The 21,174-nt window shown below is 38.4% G+C and overlaps 1 protein-coding gene across 6 annotated transcripts in view; it reads right to left on the bottom strand.

Moving 5' to 3' along the window:
• Positions 1–21,174, bottom strand: part of LOC105465664 (fibronectin type III domain containing 3B) — a 364,084-nt gene that overhangs the window by 38,860 nt on the left and 304,050 nt on the right. For all 6 annotated transcript variants that reach the window (XM_011714222.3, XM_011714227.3, XM_011714244.3 and 3 more), the window contains 6 exons: positions 20,968–21,086; positions 19,081–19,186; positions 17,940–18,112; positions 15,732–15,845; positions 14,786–14,935; positions 9,062–9,342 (listed from right to left, as the gene is read on the bottom strand). In XM_011714222.3, the coding sequence (XP_011712524.2) occupies positions 9,062–9,342; positions 14,786–14,935; positions 15,732–15,845; positions 17,940–18,112; positions 19,081–19,186; positions 20,968–21,086 (943 nt within the window). The remainder of the gene's footprint in view (positions 1–9,061; positions 9,343–14,785; positions 14,936–15,731; positions 15,846–17,939; positions 18,113–19,080; positions 19,187–20,967; positions 21,087–21,174) is intronic.

Here is a 21,174-nt window from a genome sequence, read left to right as displayed (position 1 = left end):
CAAGTCTTTAACTAGAGCTAAGCATGCAGATATTGCTAGTAACAGGATGCCATCCAGATGTGCAAAAATCTTAGCTGGATATTTTCTATGTGCAGCACAGAGTTATGAATAAGAAAGATATTACCTTTATCATCTATGAATTTAAAATCAAAGAGTTAAAATGTACATATAAAATGTTATTTTAGGCCAGGCACAGTGGCTCACACCTGTAATTCCAGTGCTTTGAGAAGCCGAGGCAGGAGGATTGCCTGAGTCCAGGAGTTTGAGACCAGGCTGGGCCACCTAGTGAGACTCCATCTCTACAAAAAAATAAATTTAGTGGGCATAGCAGCACATGCCTGTGGCCCCAGTACTTGGGAGGTTGTGGTGGGAGAATTGTTTGAGCAACACAAAATGAACTCAAAGCAAATTGGTACTGAGGAGTAGAGGGTTGCTATAAAGATACCTGAAAATGTGGAATTGACTTTGGAAGTGGGTAATGGGCAGACACTGGAAGAGTCTGGAGAGCTCAGAAGAAGACAGGAAAGTCTGGAACTTCTTAGACACTGATTAAGTGGTTATGACCAAAGTGCTGATGGAAATATGGGCAGTGAAGGCCATGCTGCGGAGGTCTCAGATGGAAATGAGGAACTTTTGGGAACTGGAGCAATGAACTTCGCTGCATTGTTTCCATGTCCTAGGGCTTTGTGGAAGGCTGAACTTCCTCTTTGGTAGAGTGATAACTTAGGGTATCTGACAAAAGAAATTTCTAGGAGTAAAGTGTTCCAGAGGTGACCTGGCTGCTTCTAACAACCTGTGATCAGATATGGGAGCAAACGAATGACTTAAAGTTGGAACTTACAATTATAAGGGAAGCAAAGAGTAACAATTTGCAAAATTTGCACCCTGGCCATGTGGTAGAGAAGGAAAGAGTACTTTCAGGAGAAGAATCAACGCAGTCTGTAGAGCAACCACTTGCTAGAGAGATTAGCATGATTAAAAGGGAGCCTGGTACTAACATTCAAGATAATGGGAAAAAGCCCTTAAAGGCATTTCAGAAATCTTGGAGACACAGCCCCTCTCCTCCAGAGGCCTAGGAAGACCGAATAATTAAAGGTTTATTGAGGCCTCATTAGAAGCATAGGCTGACACCACACTTTTTGTACAGCCTACAGAACCAAAGGTTTTGTACAGCCTACAGTTTATTATGAGCCAAACCAATCTCTTTTCTTTATACATTAAAAAAAAAAGTGATGTGGAAAGGCAAAGGAACTAAAATAGCTAATGCAAAGTCTAAAAATAAGAATAAAGTTTGAAGAATCACACTACCTGATTTTAGGACTTAGTATAAAGCTACAGTAATCAGGAGAGTGTAGTACCAGTGAAAAGAAAAACACCTAGATCAATACAAGAGAATAGAGACTCCAGAAATAGATCTACACAAACGTGGCCAATCAACTCTTGACAAAGATGCAAAAGCAATCCAATGGAGAAAAGACAGTCTTTTCAACAGATGGTGGTGGAATAATTGGATATCAGTAGGAAGAAAATAAACCTCAGCTTCAACCTCACACCTTACACAAAACTTAGCTCAAAAGGGACCACAGATCTAAATGTAGAATATTAAACTTTTAAGAAGAAAACACAGAAGAAAACCTACTACCTAGAATTAAGTAAAGAGTTTTTGGATATGACATGAAAAGCATGATCTTACATAAAAGAAAAAAAATAAAAAACTGGATTTCATCAAAATTTGAAACTTTTGCACTGCTAAGAGAATGAAAACAAATAGATACTGGAAGAAAATATGTGCCAACATCACATCTGACAAATGATTTGTATCCAGAATGTATAATGACCTCCCAAAACTCGGTTAAGGAAATAATCCATTAAAAATGGGCGGAAGACTGGAATAGACACTCTACCAAAGAGGAAATACAGATGGCAAATAAGGACATGTTTGACATCATTAGCCATTAGAAAAATGCAAACTAAATTGGCAATGTAATACCATTATGTTAAAAAAGTGCTGGCAGGGATAAGGTACAACTGGAACTCTCCTATTTTGCTAGTGATAATGAAAACTGACATGGCCACATAGGAGAACGGTTTCCTTTTAAATATATACTTATTACATGACCCAGCAATCCCAATCCTAGGTATTTACTCTAGAAAAATTAATATTTATGTTCACACAAAAACCTGCACACAAATGTTTACAGCAGCTCTACTTATAGTCACCTAAAACTAGATAAAGATCTGCCTCATAGTTTGGAATGTAGTAAATACTCATCTCTGATAAAGTAGAGCAAAAACTCCATCACAAAGGGCCTTACTTTTCCCAGATTCTATTACACCGGGGTTGCATCGAGTCTTCTGTAGATAAAGCAATGTAAGTCTCTCGGTATAACATTGAACGACTAAAACTCTTCCTTGCCTCCCACATGAGTCTTATAAGATTGCTTTATGGTATTAATAGAAGAGTTTCTTTCTATGATTGGAATGTAACATATTTTTCTGCAACTGGAAATGAAAAATCTTTTTAAAAAGGCAGTCATCATGATGGTAGAAATTACTACCCTCTTCCCCTTCTCAGGAAAAGGAAATTAAGCCGGACATTAAGTTTTAGTCTTTCTTCAACAGTGTAACACATTTCCTCACCTACAAGGTTTATATTAAGGTCCTTCCAGTGTCCAAACCACCATTCCTTCCCTTTATTCTAGGTACAAACATTCCCAGATTCCAGAGGCCAATATCCTTTCTGCCATCTGCTGGCTTACCTTGCATTCTAGGGGATCCTACCCTTTGCTCTGTGCCACTGAATAGCTCTTAGCTACTTTAATACACAAAAGAAAATAAGGTAATGAGTTCCTTAAGATTGTTGTTCTATTCTATTCAAGAAAAAAATTGCTAAGAGATTTAAATCACTTATAAGAATTTAAAAATAGTTTAGAAGATACAAGTATTAAGATACAAAAATAAATTTAGATTTGGTATTTGATTTCTGTTGTAAATTCATTTACTTCCTCAAAGCCTCCCTAGTATTTTGGTAAGTACTAGGTTCTTTATATCTTTAGCTCTATGGTTTTCCAATCTTTCACTGCGTATATTTCCTAGGCATATAATCTTAGCTTTAACACACACCACCACCACCACCACCACCACCACCACCAAGAAAACTGTGGTAGCATTTAACACTCTTTAGCAGTGTAGCTTCTCTGGGAATCCTGCTCATCAATTTGGAGACCTTGGAGAAATTATTGAACACTTTTATGTAACAGTTTCCTTATCTATAAAATGGGGACAGTGACTTTTTTCTGCAATTGCAAAGAAGATTACTTAACTAAGATAAGGGATTTATGTATTTTCTAATTTTTAATACTTTATACTCTACAATAAAATCAGGAGAGGATTCAAGACAGCCAAAAGCACTAGCAAACTTTCAAGTGTTCATTTTTGGAGTCATGATCTTGATGACTTCTTTGGGAGTGCTACGTCTTGCCAAAAGTGCTGGCACAGGGGCAGGTCTCACTGCGGCTGCACTATTACACCACCTCACTTTATAACATGAGTAACCTGCTGATCCCACTTCCTCCAAGGAATGGCCAAGGACTCACCAACAGCTGAAAGGATGGGCTTCTTTATAAGCCATCCACAGCCAGGTGAGAGTGAGACAAAGATCTCAGCAATTGAAGAAAACAACAATGGCAACCATCACTACACACATTGAGAACTTGCCCTGTTCCAGAAAATGCACTAGAGTGGGAAGTACTATTACATCTGCTTTTAGAGATGAGGAAACCAAAGTTAAACGCAGAGAGGTTAAATAACTTGATCTAAATGACAGAGTGGCCACTAGGGGTTGAAAGCTAGGTTTGACATCTACAATATCATCTCTGATTTCTATGCTGACCCCATAAGGTAGGAGCTACTTTGTCTGTTTTACAAGTGAAGAAACTGCAGCTCAGCGGTCGTGTCAGACACACGTTAGATCCAGGCGTGAACAGGACTCCCTTTAGGTGCAAAGGCCCTGTGTGTCTGGCATACCATACGGTCATATCGTAACAGGGACCAAATATGGCTACCAATCCCACCAAATGATCATGTTTAATTCAAACCACACTTTCAGTTCAACAATGACCGTCTGCCAAGGAAGCAGGCATTTAGAAGAGTCAACAAGTTTACTTCACTTTATTCAAGCAGCATCTGGCCCTGAAATCAACTATCTAGATTTTAAAATGCTCAATTCAACCTATCCTACATTTTGACAAAAACACATTTTGTTTCAGCAAAAATACATGAACATTTACGTGTATAGCTGATGCACTGAGCTAACTTTAATTGTTTCTAATGATGATGTAACATTTAAAATGGAAAACAATTGAGGAACTGATAAAATAGAATGAAATGATGTTGCATTATGGGGAAAATATAAGGCCTCTGAGCATGGGAGGCTGAGACAGCTGAATGAGGACTGAGGCAGTTGCTGTTTGTTTTGGTTTAGGGTGAAAAACACAGTATGTGAAAATAATTTCCTAATTCAGTGAGAGGTGACATTGGACTAATGGGCAAAACACTAACCTGAGGAACCACTCCAAGAATTCACCTCAGAAAATAAAAATTGAGTTTTAAGTTTTATTAAATTAATTAGAGTCTATCCAAAACCCAAACTTGAGAAGTTTTCTCTTTAGTTCAAGTAACATGCTAATCTTGAAACCTAGATAAAATCTGCAGGTCTCTGTTTTGTTTAATTTGCATTATGTCTGTTTAAAAAATCTTCAGCTCTGCAAATTAAGTACAAGGGAAGTAGCATTTTCCTTTCCAATTTGGAGAAGTGATGTAACCCCAAGCAAATTCTATCTTGGCCAGGCTGATGTGAAAAATCTCTTCATGTTTCCGGGAGTCTGCAATATTCATCAATATACTAATATTATTGATTAAACAAATCAAATAAAGAACCACATTCTTTATAAATTTTGATTAAAAATCCACTATTAAAGGATCAAATTTTATATGCCAAATACACTCATGCTTTAGAAGATCATAGCCTTCTGCAATGCACTTTATATACATAATCAAATTTCTACTACAAAATATATTAAAAGAAGAATGACTTTCAAAACAAACCATCCTTAGCTGGGAAGACTTCCCTCATCAGGACTGGCCATCCCAGAACTCAGGATGTTGAGAGTGTGGGTGTGAAGGAGACTGAGAGGGCCCGCAGCCGAAGGGACTAGGGTAGGAGAGGCCTGAGAAGCACAAGATGGGCTGGCTTTTACAACAGCCCTGCCCTGGACTATCATCTAATGAAGAAAAATATGAAAGAAGAGAATCATCATCAGAAAACATCTGAAGTATGAAATAATAGCAAACACAGAAAATCCCTTTTGGCGGGGAAAAGATGGGCTCAGAGTAAAGTTATTCATAGAAGGCTTCCTGGAGAGGGGAGTCGGAACTGGCCTCTCACCAAGCTCCTGCTCCTGAAAGCTCCTTTGACACCAATGCCACCATTCCAGCTCCAGGCACTGAGACTTGCTCTTCTCATACCCTGCTCTGGAGGCAAAAAAACCTTGAGGGATAATGCCAGGTTTCTACAGATAAGATCTCTACCTATAATCTGGTTACGACCCATCTTTCGGTTCATTTCTTTCCTACCAAACATTAACAACAGATTTTCTGATAATTTATTTACTATGTGTCAGGCCCCATACTAGGTACCTGACCTCTTATCTACAATACCTAACAACTCTGTTAAGTAGTGAAAATTATTATCCCCTTTTTATTGGTCAGGAAACTGAGGCACAGAGAGCTTAAGTAACTTCCTAAAGTTTGCAGACACAATAAATAAGGGATAGGATTGAAGTCTAGGCTGTCTGACTCCAGTCTGCTACCACTGAACTACTCAGAACTTGTCTCCTAGTAAAGCCCACCTCACCTTGTTACGACAAAATGATTTATGATTCACTTCTTGGCAGCCTAACATAGTGCTTACCATATAGTAAGGGCTCAATACATGTTATTTTTAAGCCTTTTGTACTTAGCAAAAGGAGTACAAATGAGCATAACAAACAAATCTACTTTAAGCTTTGGTTGCCTGCCAGCTCAGTATGAGTCAGGCATATAATAAGGTTGTTTAAAAAAAGTAATCTCAGGCAATCTCACTAACTGCTCAGTACGGAGAACAAGGAAGGCAACAGTCCTGGTCTGCTCTGAGCCAGTCAACCAGACCATTCCTGGAGGTACGGGCACTGCACGTCAGAGAGGTCACCAAAAACCTAAAAACACTCAAAGAGGATGGAGGCAGTTATAGAAAAACCTATGCTAGTGAAGACACTGTAAATGATAGTGGGATGGTTAAATAAGAGACAGCTGTCATTAGAACATAATGATGTTTAGGCTCCCTGTGGGGCCAACTGCGGTCTACAGGAGTAGGGCTCAGACACCTGTATTTTGAAAAGGTTCTCCAGGCAACTCTTATATACATTGACATTTAAGAATCGCTGCTCTAGGGCCGAGCTTTTCAAGTTTTCATAAGCATCAAAATCTTCTGAAAGGCCAATTAAAGCACAAAGTACTACGCCCCACCCCTAGATTTTCTAATTAAGTAGGTTTGGGGTGGAGCCTGATAATTTGCATTTATCGAGTTCCCAGATGATGCTAATGCTACTGGTCCAGGGACCACACTTCGAAAATCACTGTTGTTGAGGAAGTTCTAAGGCCAGCAGTTGATTTTAGATATGGATACAGATATAGAGAGGTTGATCCACAAATAGATTCAGATATAGAGAGGTTTATCCACAAATAGAATGGACTGCCTGGTGAGTGGAAGCTAGAACCACTGCTCCTGTCACTGAAGATGCTCAAGCCATAGAAGGACTGGGAAGGAGTGATACCAGGTGATCCGATGACCCTCTTATCTTGCCAAATCTATGACTACTTGGCTGGAAGCATACAAAGCAAAGTTAGGTTTTCATTTTTAATAATACTGTTTTCCTTCAAACTAAAGGACAAATTCAATTTCAAACTCAATTATAAACTTAAAGGAATGCCTTTAAAAGTAGCATTGTAATTCCTACAGAATTGAAATTTCTACAGAGTGTGTCAGCAAGCCAATGGGTAGTTTGCTTTAATAGCACCCATGGAGAAATGACCAATCCATTGAAAAAGCTTTTTCGCATTAGGACATTTACTAGAGAGGTGTACAACCCCGTCCTGGCAACACAGAGAAAGAATAAGCTTGGTATGAGAATAATATGTAACTGCTGAAGGCTTTAAAAAAAAAAAAGAAAAGAAAAAAAAGAAAATCAAACAAAAGAAACAAGTCTTTTATCCAAGCTCCATGGTCTGCTTAAAATGTTTCATTCCACATGTTTTTATCTAGAACATCATGATCTGTTCACTTATATTTTAACCAATTTATAGGACAGAAAAAAGGTGAAGTAAAAGTTGATTGGGCCAAAATTATACCTTTGGTTCCTTGAAATACTCATTCTGTATTTCACTATAATTATTGCAATTATGTTTTTGAAACATAAAACAACAAGACTGTGGTTTGAACATAGTTCTATTAATACTATATAGTATACCCAATTGTGTGCTATAGAAACTAAAATTCCTAAAGCTGTAAACCGGTTGGTCTTAAGTATGAATTATTATTTTTTTATTGTTTATATTTTTTTATTGAAAAAATACTCATTTACTGATATGGGCACACCAATATCTTAGTTATAAACATTAGCAAGTAAAAATATTAATTGAACTTGGTCCCTAATATTTAGTTTATGATTTCATGATATAAAATATACTATTATTAAATGATAAATACTGACTCACAAAATGTAATTCAGATTAAGTGAACAATGGATTAAAACTAGAAAGAATTTAAATACGATAATAATTCATATTTGAAATTTTTTGTCTATTTGTATATAAACAGAAATGGGTATGTAAAATTGTCCTACATGTTAATCAGAAATAAAACAAACTACTATAGAATGATATTGAACCTATTGAAGGTTTCGATTGATTTTCATTCATTTGGTAGGCTATTATTTTGAAAAATCAGCCTCTACTTCAAGATGTAAAAGAAAAAGCAAGTATGAATTGTTTTTACCTCAAGTATGTAATGTCCAATTTATAATTTATTGATTGGCCAGCAAAGACAGTCTAAAGTTTTTTTTTTTTTTGCCAAGATCAACTGTATGACTAGGACCAAACATTTGCCTTTTCTAAAGCTATTAAATTGCCATCTGTCTAAAATGGTATCTTCAAAGCTATCTTATAAGGAAAAGGTGGCATTCTCCCAATGTGAGTTTCTTTTCACATTCAGCTCAATGTACTAGCCGTGGCATAATAATACTGAATTAAATTATTTATGGTGCATTCATTAAACACTTTTTAAATAGGGTCTTGAGGTTTTACTATCCAAATCTAAGCTCACCTTTCCATAGTTCCTACACTACTAAACCATTTCATCTTCTCCATAACAGAACTATCCTCTGAGGTGCTTTCTGGTATGTGGAAGATATTTTTGATAATTTCAGCGGTTACCTGGCATTTCCTTAGTAAACAATGATTCTCAACATGTGTTCCCTCAGTTGAACCCTTGAGCTCTAGATATTTTTTTATTAGTCATTAAACAACCATAGGTTGTTTAATAAAAGTCAACATATCTCTAATGCCATCCTTTTAGAAATCTTAAAAGTTTTATCATCATTTAAGCCACCGTTAAGGTCGGCACAATGTCTGGAAGAAGCCAAATTCTTGGGCTAACGTATTGCCAAAGACCTTTTATAATTTCTGACTTGAGTGTTCAGAGGACTGACTTGAGGATTTGAGTCCACTCTGGGGTAGAGACAGGTGTGGGTCAGAGTGGACACAAAACTGTCCAGTGAGTCCCTGCACCCGTGTGGCTTTTTCACAGGTCTTCTGGCCTGAGGGATCAAGGTGAGACAAGACCCTGGACATCTGGGCTCTTAGAAACAGCTAGGAGATGACATTCACTGGTCATTTTCCCCCAGCAGTTTACTTAGAGCCCCAAGTGCTGATGTGTTGATGCAGATTTCTACTCCCCTGCACTCACCGGTAGGTGGTTTCTGGAAGGAGATCTTTCATAATATGCGTGGTGGTGTTGCCCACGGTAATGCTAGTGTCTCCTAGATCAATGTTGTAACCAAGGATTTCAGATCCGTTATTGCACGGCTCTTCCCAGTTCAGTACAAGGCACGCAGAAGGTGAATCAGGGTAGGCATCAAGGGGCTCCTCCTCCAGGACACAGAGAGTGGAGACGGGGTCAGGGGCAGACGCTGGTGTCTGGCAAAGGACAAGTTCACTGTAGGGCCCTGGCCCTGCTTGATTGAAGGCCTACAAAACAGAACAGCAAGACGAAGGCCATATTACACCATTAGCACGTTTTGATGCCTCTGAGTTAGCTGCCATTAAATAAATCTAAAGTAGTACACATTTCCAGACATGCAGGTAGAAATAAATCCTAGAAAATGTCTACTGTCTGATGACCACCTTCCAAAACATGCCAACCACATTTTTTCCATTATTAAAGCAAAATATGGCCACCATCATTTCTTATGAAAAATAATTTAAAAATAATATTTTATATTTGCATGACCTATTTCAGTTTATACATCATCTTACATGATCTTCATAATAACCCACTATGGTAGATCTTAAATGGTAGGTATTCTTATCTGCCTTTTACAGAGACGGGAACTCAGAGTCAGATTAGATAACTTAGGCCTCAGATTTAGAGGCAAAGCTGGGACCAGAATCCAGTTCATCTGACTTTTAAGTCTAGAGCTGTCCTGGAATAGCAATAGGAAGAGGCATCTTCCATCTTCCACATGAATAATAAACTCATCCCTGAAGTCAATCCTTAGCCCTCATCTGACTTTACCCAAGAGCAAGAGCTGATACCTAATCACTCCCAGATCTTTCAAATGCTTATTCATCACTAGGTCTCCAAGATGCCACACTTACCTCTCCTCCTACCTTACTTGCTGCTGCTGCCTCTCAATCACCATTGCTGCTTGCTACCATCACCCTGATCTCTTAACACTGGTGAGTATCAGCGCTTGGTACTTGGCTACCTCCTCTTTTCTACCTCTACTAAAACTTTTAGAGATGTCATCTTGTCTCAAGGCGTAAACACCACTGATAACCTACTCCCAAATTTGGATGTGCAGCCCACACTCCTGCTCTGAATACTGGTCTAGGGTATCTGTATTCAACCACTGAGTATCTCCACTTGCATGTCCAACAGGCCTCTCAAACTCAAATGTCCACACAGCTCCTCATCCCCATCCCATCTCTCCTTACAAAAACCTGACTGCATCTCCTGAGGTTTCCCTCATCCTTCAGAGCACTCAAGTCATAACTCAGTCATCCCTGGACACCTTTCTTCCTCTCCCTCTCATGCCCCTCTCCAGGCCATCAGCATATCCTGTATTACTCTAGTCCAACCACACTCTCTCCTATCTGGTTATTCTAATGACCTCCTAGCTGGTATCTATGTCGGTCCTTGCCCAATAATCTATATTCACAGCTATCAGAGTGATTCAGTGAAAATATGAATTGGGACTTTTGGTTCAAATTCCTTCAGTGGGCTTCCATCTTATTCAGAATAAACTTTGAAGTTCTTATGAAACCCTACAGAACCCTATATGATCTGCTGTTCACTACCAATCCCCTTCAAAAACCCATTAGCACTGTGACTTCATTGCCTGCTACTCTCCCCTTTACTGACTCTGCTCCAGCTACACTGTCTTCCCCGCTGCTCCACAGGGACACCAAGTTTGCTGCCTCCTCACAGCCTTTGCACTTGGCTGCTCCTCCTGTTCAGAAAGCTTTTTCTCCAGACATCTGCACAGCTCGCTCAATCACCTTCATTTGAGAGAAGGTCTGTAGGTGTCACCTGTTCAGCGAGCCCTCTCTGAACACATTTCAACTTGCAATCCTTCCCCTGTGGTCTTTCACATTTCCTATTTCCCTTCTTTGTTGTACTTTACATCATGACACTTACCACTGACATAGTATATAGTACTCCTCTGATTAGAATGCAAGTTACATAAGGGCAAAGTTGCCTGTCTGGCTCACTGTTGTATTATTTCTGGCAACTGTACTTGATACAGAGTATGTGTTCAATAAATGTTATCAAAAAGATTTTCTTTCTTATAAAGAGAAAAACATTTGGTAGCTTTCTTACAAAAGTGAATGTACTCTAAAACTTAGTTTTCATTTAGTGTACTGGACAGCTTATGAGGTCAAATTAAAAAACTAAAGGAGTTTGAGGTTTGTTTTTGTTTTTTTTGAGACAGGGTCTGTCTCTGTCTGGAGTGCAGTGGCACAATCTTAGCTCACTGCAACCTCTGCTTGCTAGGCTCAAGCGATCCTCCCACCTTAGCCTCCTGAGTAGCTGGAACCACAGGCACACACCAGCACACCCGGCTAAGTTTGAGCTCTTAAATCAAGGTCTAAAACAAAGCTTGTAACTCCTTCGTTAATTTCAAAGAAGCAGGCTTAAAGCATTTATTTGCTATTAAATCACAGTTGAAACTCTACTGTAATATTTTGTCATATCCATTTCTGTTTCATTACAATACCTCAACACCTTAACTCTTTTTGGAAAAATTTTAACATCACAAATTATTTTATGAGTATATATTTTGAGATTTTGGTACTGATATAAATGTATCACAGAGGCAGAAAAATAGGATATCATGGAGCCCAATGTCTGTATCAACTAGGGTTTGGTATCGCCATACCACAGAAGGACAAGAATATGGCTTTTAAGAGTTGGAGCTTAGTTCAAACCTTGATTCCATCATTTAACAACTGTGTGATCTTAGGTAAGTTAATTTCTCTGAGCTTGTTTCCTCAGCTGTAAAATGGGGACAGTAATGTCTACTTCATAGAATTACTGTAAAGATTCAACAGGTTAATATGTAAAATCTTGGCAGAGTATCAGGCCAGCAGTAGGAGCTACACTTCCTTCCTTCCCACTGGGAAAATTATGAACAAAATAGTATTTTCTCTATTTTTTCAAACACCTTTTTATTGGGTACTATTTTAATACTTACAGAAAAGTTGCAAAAATAGTACAGAGAAATTTCTGTCTATCTCTCACTCTGCTTTTCCGAAGACCAACATGTTACAGAACTACAGATTAATGATCAAATCCAGGAAATTATCACTGGTGGCCGGGCATGGTGGCTCACGCCTATAATCCCAGCACTTTGTGAGGCCAAGGCAGTGGATCAGCTGAAGTCAGGAGTGCGAGACCAGCCTGACCAACCTGGTGAAACCCTATCTCTACTAAACACACAAAAAATTAGCCAGGTGTGGTGGCAGGCATCTGTAATCCTGGTTACTGAGGACGCTGAGGCAGGAGAATCGCTTGAACCCGCGAGGTGGAGGTTGCAGTGAGCCAAGATAGCGCCACTACACTCTAGCCTGGGTGACAGAGCAAGACTCTGTCTCAAAAAAAAAAGAAAAAAAGAAAAAAATTATCACTGGTACTATACTCTTAACATACAGACCTAATCAGAATCTTACCAATTCTTCTAATGTTCTTTTTCTACTCCAGGATCCTACCTTCTTTTAACTAGCCTGGGTCTATAGAAAACATTTGATTTATACCACTTTTTATTAACAGTTTTAAAATGAAATTTAATTCAAAATCAACTTTTTATAAATAATAGTATGCCTATAATATACAACATGCTCTATGAATGGAATTACGCCAGCATTTAATTAAAACAGTCCTGAGAATATAAAAATTCCAAAATTCCTGAGCAAAACAAGAAATGTTCCACCAAATTTCTATAAAACACAGTATAGGTATTATAATACATTTTTATATTATTTTATTTTTTTGAGACAGGCTCTCACTCTGTCGCCAGGCTGGCGTACAGTGGTGCGGTCACAGGTCACTACAGCCTTGACCTGGCTCAAGTGATCCTCCTGCCTCAGGCTCCTGAGCAGCTGGGACTACAGGTGCCTGGCTAATTTTTGTATTTGTTTTTGTAGAGGAGGAGTTTTGCCATGTTGTCCAGGCTGGTCTCGAACTCCTGGCTCAAGCAATCAGTTGGCCTCAGCCTCCTACAGTGCTGGGATTACAAGTGTGAGCCACCATGCCCGGCCGATATTTACATTTTTAAGGTGCCAAATATTCAAAAACTATTGGCATTTAACTTGACTTTGTAATCATGTTGAATGAAAATAGTTCATATTTGGTCCACAAATAACAATAAATCGATACAGGTTGAACAGATCCTTTTCCTGGCAATAGTCCTTTAGCATGGCAATGGTAATTTTAAAAGTAGTACTCCCTTCATAAGATCTGAGTCATTTTATTATAAATAAGTACAGACATTTGAAAATATATTTCTACTCCTGTTAATACAAGGAGGCAAGATTATTATACAGGTTCTATTCTTATTAATGTATCTTTTATAATGTAGCTTTGAGAAGTCAATGCTAAGACAACATATACTGTGAAAGAGAAAAAAAAGGAACTATAATAACATTTTAAAGAAACACCAAAACTCAAAAACCATAATGGAGTGAAGTTCTTTACTGGGGTGGCAGACAGCTCTTTATTTATATCCTGCCTTGATAGAAAAACAGGAGTGTGGCACATAATTTAACCTTTCCCCAATGACTCAGCATCACTATTATAAAGATCAGACAATTTGCTGTGACACTGACTCATTGTCAAAAGGTTAATTATGTCCCAGGTGCTTCATTCGAGAAGCAAGAAAGGTGTATAACAAAAGAGTTTAATCAGAAATGTTTCAAATAAAGTAGACTTCAGAATTTAACAGAAATGCTTCAGTTGCTCTGAAAAATTAAGTTATGAAGCAAATATTTTCTCCAAAGAGACCAGAGACACTGGGTGTACTTGTAATAAGGAATTTGATCCATGACTTAAATCAGGTGGGAAGTTGACTTTGGCATCTCTGCTTCTTTATCTATTCAAATCTAAATGTGTATGAAGACAGAGCTCTTCAAGGTCAATAACCACATCTCATTAATCTTTGTATCTCTCTTCCTGATCTTCCTTTGATCCTGGTACAAAGTACTATAATGCTCAAGAAATGTTACTGAACACATGGAAAGAGGAGGACAAATAACTCTATTTTCTCAAGAGACTAGGGCTTTACATAGAAAGAATAATAATATAGCCAAGTGAGTAAAATAAAAGTAAACCCATGGTTGTTGCCACTCTGGGGGTTTAGGCTATGAACCAATTTTTCTTAATGTTATTTTATCTGGACTCCCAAGTGGAAGCTTATAGATAACCAGCCTTGATAAGTGTCACTGGGAGGTGGGGTCCTGTAATCTAATGCAGACTAGTCCAAATTATTTTTGGCTCCATTTAACAGCTCGTAAAATAATTTTCTGTCTTTTGCCAGCTCTAAGAGTCTTTCCCACTGAAATGTGCATCTCAGGGGAATGAGACAGAAGGCTCCTTCCCTAAGGAGCTGTGTCATCTTTCCCTTGGACTTGGGTCATTTATTCAGCAAACTGATGAACAGACAAGATACAAGGGTGGTGAGAAGCAGAATGGAGAAGAAACTTATTTTGTTCTTAAGTTTCAGAATTTCCTAGAGAAGTGGAAATTAACTGCAAAATACCAAAACAACCAAATGTATTTTTATTTAAACAGACTCTTTTTTTCCATATCTTCCCTCCTGACAGCCTCCACCACAAGCCTTTGAGTGGGTTTCCCAAAGTGTCTTTCATGGGAAAACCAGTCCTTGTGAGTAACATCAGAATAATGTCAACCTACCTGTAGTCTACAGCAATATTGTGCAGCAGGCAACAGGTCTCTTATTTCAAAACGGGTGTCTGTCCCATGATAAATGAGTTCTAAGGATTCTTCATCTTCTCCCCATTCCAACCTGTACTCTGAGATGTCAGCACCAGAACTATCAGGACTCTGGAAAGGCAGAAATTGAAGTAGTTAATGCTGCCACTGAGAAGAGAATCCTACTGTGCTTGTATTCAAGTAACTAAAATGGGAAAGAGAGCAACATGCCTCAGAATATTTAAAACACATATAAAAGAAAGGCATGATCACAAATATATACACCTACTACGTACCCATAAAATTTTTTTTAAGGTTTAGAAATTTAAATTTAAAATAGGGCCAGATGCGGTGGCTCACGCCTGTAATCCCAGCACTTTGGGAGGCTGAGGTGGGTGGATTGCCTAAGGTAAGGAGTTTGAGACCAGCCTGACCAACATGGTGAAACCCTGTCTCTACTAAAAATACAAAAACTAGCCAGGCGTGGTGGCGGGCACTCGTAATCCCAGCTACTCAGGAGTCTGAGGCAGGAAAATCACTTGAACCCGGGAGGCGGATGTTGCAGTGAGCCGAGATTGCACCACTGCACTCCAGCCTGGGTGACAAGAGTGAAACTCCGTCACAGAAAAATAAAAATAAATAAATAAAATAAAATAAAAATTGTTTTAAAAGAAAGGCATGAGAAATCATTTCCTCTCAATTTTGACTATGGTAAAATTTCCACAACTCTAAATAACATAAGCAAGTGGCAAGTGCTAAGGGTGATTACTATAGTATACGGAGCAAAAAAAAAATAAAAATAAATAAAAAAATAAAAAATCATCTATATGTGCATTTTGAATTTGCAGCTTCCTTATAATTTGTATTTGTATTTGGGGGTAGATAAAGTAGAAGAAACAGAAGTTGATGCAGAATGTGTCTGACTTACCTCCCAACTCACTAAGACACATCCATCAGGCATACAAGAAATACAAGGTGCTTTGCACTGTCCAGGGGGCCCCGCAGCAGTGGTAATTTCTGAGACATCAGAATAGGGACCGTACTGAAAGAAAACACACACACACACACACACACACACACACACACACACACATATATGTATATATGTGTGTATGTGCGTGCATATAAAAGCTTATAACCAAATAAAGGCTAGGCTAACATCATCATCAACACAACAAATTTACAAATATTGCCCAATGATTTTAACTTTCAATTCAATGTGTATAAGTTTTTCTCCTACGTACATTCCCTGAGTAGTAGATGTCTGTCATTTTTTTAAATGGAAAATAATTAGTTGGTTGACAAAATATTTTCCCTTTCTTGGGACATCTGAAATAAAAATATGCTGATTTTTGACAAAATAGGACAATCTGCTTTCATATTTCTCAGAGGACATCCAAGAAAACTAAGTCAGATGCCCACTGCAGTTTAATTTTTAATGCATAAAAATATACTTGGAATTGTTGGTGATCGAATTCTAGGTATTTCTTCTAGTTACTGGTACTTTCCATTTTGAAAATGAATGCTTCTGTAATGTTTTCTCAGTGTGTTCCCATCACCTCACCTATTCAAGGGTATCCACGGCAATCCTGATGTTACCATCAGTGACCACACTGCTCAGAGCCAGGAATTGCTAGAGACTTAGCACACTTTGAGAGAGTCACAGCCACCTGAACCGCCCATTTTAATGGTAGCATATTTGATACTTCAAAGGTTTGGGGCAGAGTAAAAACTTTCCAGGATAACAAAATATATGACTGTCCTTGTCAAAATGGGAAAAAAAGATGGGGAAGAAAAAAAAAAAACACCTCTCAACATAACATGCAAAGATGCTCGGGAGTTGGGGAAGCTCTCTGAAATGGACCTCGGAAGATGACTACAGCAATATATATGATGAATTTCTAATACAACATGAATAAACCCAAGCTGAAGATAGTTTCTTTATAGGATAAATCAGTGAAAGGGCTGAGAAAAGTACAACTCACACCAGCCCAGTTGCACATTTATCTTTGTTGTGGCAGACAGTAACTGAAAAGTTGATGAGAGAATGGGGTAGACACAACAGTGTGTTCACCACCATCCATCTTCTTTTCGCTTACATGATTATAAGTTCAGATGCATAGGCGTTAATGTTTAGACTTTTTTGTTTTCACTTGAGTATCATTGTTGTGTCTGAAATTCTTTTCTATTGGAGAATTAGAAGAAATCCAGTTTCGGGTGCTCTGCCTAAGGAATAGCCCTTCTTTTATTCCTTTACTTTCTTAATAAACTTGCTTTCACTTAAAACAAAAAGTCACTGCAAGTTGGGCTTTCTTATTTTTAAAAAAAATCATCAATTAGCTAATTATATTTATTTGCAGGGAGCCCATCTATACAAACCACTGGCACTTTGGATGGGACATTTAGCATTAGCTGGCTTTACCCACGCCCTTCTGCCCGCTTTTATGCTTCATCAATCTCTAAGCCCACCCAAAAGCCTCACAGTTAATGGGACTCCCACTGCTCATTATTCATCTCCCCCCAAATCTACATCATTTGGCAATTTTAAAGAAAAAAAGGACAACCACCTTTATGGATATAACACAGACATATGTATTCTCAATCTCTGATAGCTCAACTTGACAACTCCAAATGGAGCAATAGAAGGAAGGCCAGAGAGTCCTACAGTTTTCACTTGAAACAAAACAAAAACAAGCTGGTGTCCCCAGCTGCTACCCCTCTCTAGTTGTAAAAACTGACCTAAGATGTTGCTGGTTCATTTAGACAAGAGAGTATAAAACTTTTATTAGAACTATTATATATTCCTAATTTCCCTTAACTGATAAAGTCAATAGAAGAAAAGGAAATTTTCTGAAAATTGTCAAAAGTATCTACAGGGTGATATCTTTATTTACCTTGAGTGCTGTCTTCATAGAATGATATGAGGACAAAAGAAACAAAAAACGTCTAATGCTGGGTCTATATGAAATCACAACAATATCAACTCAGAATTAAGATTTACAGACACTGCATTAATGGTTGTCAAGGTTGCATTAAGACTGCCAAAAATTTCAGGAGGCTAGAGACAGAAGTGCTAGCACTTTGGGTTCTGACTATGCATTCTGATTCTGGTTACAGTGTATGGGCTTATACTCACCCCTCCATCATTCAGAGCCCGCACCCGGAAGCGATACACGGTTCCAGGAAGCAGGTTACCGACAGTGCACTCCAGCTCTGGGCCGTGGTACACCTCCGAGGCTACGTCTTCGGGCTCCGTCATCTCCACGCTGTACTCTGAGACCTCACAGCCACTTTCAGATGCAGGAACATCTGGGAATGAAGAATTATTTTCATCTTAGAACACTTTGTACTTCCAGTTGACCAAACTGCACCAGATTTCACACAAGTTGTGCAAAATATCACATAGGTGGCCTGTCCTCAGTATCTCCCTTACAAAAGAATCCCTGCCCACCAAAAAGAGATATAAAAATAAAAGTTTCTGAATGATGTTATCCATACTCTCCAAAGCAAGTCCATTGAAGTTTATTTAATTACATTGATAAAATAATCCCCAAATCATAGGAACATTAGATATATTTCTTCATATTTTAATGCTAGGTAAATGGAAGAAAAAGAGGGAAGAAAAATCTCTTTAATTTGAAACCAAAGGTCATATTAAATCAAAATACAGGACCCCAGGTTGGCACAATTTATTATACTTTAGACATAAGTGGTGGGAAAAAATAGTCTGCTAGAGAGTTCTGTACATTTGTATTTATAATTATACATGTTGTAAACAGCTTGGCACAACAAAAACGCTAATACAGTTTAAGTCAACGCTGTAAAAACATCAGGACCCACACAGGACAATGCAGCAGAGGTGGTTACACACAGAGACGAGGAAGAATTCCATGTGATCTTATAAACTATTCTTTGGTTTAATTTCTAAATTGAGTACAAAATTTTTTTCCCATTAATAAAGTTGAAAACTTTCTGAAAAAGACTGGCTGTTCTTGAAATACTCCCTAGAAAAGTGTCCCCTGAAGTGTGGGGGATAAACCAGGTGTGTGGCACCATCAGGAAGAGGAGGATGAGGGACAGTGTTGGGGGTGTGGATGGGGGGAATGACACACATAAAAAACCTGGGTCAACATACTTCAAGAGGAATATGGACATCTTCAACAGACAAAAACATACGTGGTCTTTAGAAGAAAGCTTTGAAACTTAACTACAAAGCGTAAGTCTTCATCTCCGATTGTCCAAACTACCAATGTCAACGGGAAGGTTTGTTCACTCACCCCACTCTAAGTGGACTTCTTTGTGCTTTGGTCTACCCAAAACCCTCGGTGGTCGACACTGACCTGGTGCAATGCTTAGTGTGCGAACAGGGAGACTTTCAGAACACTGCAGGAGAAACACCAGAGAGAACCATCTCTTAGTTACTGTGAATTTATCAGACCTCGACATATCAGGCAAATTCCACCCCATAACTGCAAATGTTACCGAAAAGGGGTTACACACTAAATGTGTGCACATTATGGTAAGCTTTTAATGCAATTAAGATCTTCATATAAATGTATGTGTGTGTGTTTTAAGGGTGGTTATAGACTTCATATGGCACTGGGAAAAACAAAAATGATTATTTTTGAAGTTAGATTAGCAGACATGAGTACTGTATATCCTAAGCAATTCTTTTCCTTTAATTCAAAATTAGAAAGACCCTTCATGAGGACAGAAGAGAACACAAAACGACATCTGGATGAAATTTTAAAATGGTACCATAAGTGGCCAACCATTCACATACAGAGCAGAAAAGCAAATAAACTCAATATTAATCAATTGATTCTGACATTAACCAGCAGGCACTGTTAACGCTAAAATAAGTAGGCCTTTATTTTGCAGGATCTGGTTGTGTAAGGCTAGTGATATGGAAGCTGACCCGATTCCTGAGACAGGAGAAAATCAGGTAGAGCTATACAGCTCAGCCACATTCAATTTTCTCCCTGAGAAGTGGCACAGAGGAAATGACCTCTATGCATTTGAGCAGTTCAGACTCAGTGCCACCTTGTGTAGTGCCTCACACATAGGAAGTACCACTGATAATCTCAGCTTTGATTTGGATTTACTCCTCCCTGGGAGGCACTCCAGAAAGCTTCGGCACTGTATAAAGATGGTCCAGCTGGACCTTCTCCTCACAGGGAGTGTCTACATGGGCAGTCTAGATGTCCTAGTACCATCCTTGGGGGCAAAAGAAAGTAAACACAAAAACTGATGTTGCAAGTGGGTTGACTAGAAAAATCAGGCATTCAAACGGCAGGTATTCTCTTGAAAAGTCAACCCAGCACAGGGCTGTAAGCCACCATCTCTCCTTCTCTTTCATTCTAAATTATTAGTGGTTTCAAATCATAATGTTAAATATCTCTACAGTGAAAGTATCTTTTGGCATCTCATTTCTCACTCAGTTTTCTGAGTGTAAGTTAAAACCATTTAGATAACAATTATTTCATTTGTAGAGTACTCCATGTATATTTATTAGGTTGTTTTGAGCCTATGAGAGTACAATGTGGTTGAAACTAAGACTCCTGACATGTTAACTGGTTAGTCTGAGGTCATATAAATAGTAGAAACAAAAGAATGGATCTTGCCTACAGATGTGTACGTTGGGTACCACAAAACTTAAGGAGGTGCCATTCAGCTCAGTCATCATGGATTTACATTGTTTTTACAACAACTTTCCAGCAGATGGCAGTAAAGTACCTTGAGGAAGGTATGTCTCAAATTCTTAAAATTGATAGACATGATAACAGCAGTGCTGCACAGGTCTTATCTTTTAACTAGAAATTCTATAGTTTGTTAATCATTGCAATAACCGAGGTCTCCTTTATTTAGTCAATGCAAATTCCAGATAATTTTCAACCGTCACAGGTGATTACGTCAAAGACTTCTGAGAAATAAGTGAGTGACAAATGTACCTGAAAATACCACAATTCAGTAGGGAATCATTTAGGCCTATCTTATACCTTTAAAGAGCAATTCAAAAAGCTCTATTTTTCATTTCCTGACTTGATACTATCAGGTTGCATTACCAAGATACATTGTTTAAACTGCAATTTGATTCTGATGTTACAGACAGCTGGTCTGAATTTGATCAAAGAGGTTTACTTTTATATGGAAACAAAACCAACCTGGCTGTGTCCACCGGTACTGATGCAGCACGCTCGGAGTTTGTACAAAGTGCCTGGTTTCAAGTGGGTGAAGGTGTATTCAGTAGCCGACCCGCTGTAGGCCACTTCCCACTGATTCGCTGTAAAACAAGACTTATGCATGACTTTATGCCTCTTGTAAAAAATGGAGTATATCAGCCATTGCTGACAAGAAAAAGCTCTAGGTTT

This window comes from Macaca nemestrina, chromosome 2 (assembly GCF_043159975.1).
Source record: "Macaca nemestrina isolate mMacNem1 chromosome 2, mMacNem.hap1, whole genome shotgun sequence".
Lineage (NCBI taxonomy): Eukaryota > Metazoa > Chordata > Mammalia > Primates > Cercopithecidae > Macaca > Macaca nemestrina.
This window is presented reverse-complemented; position numbering and strand designations above follow the sequence as displayed.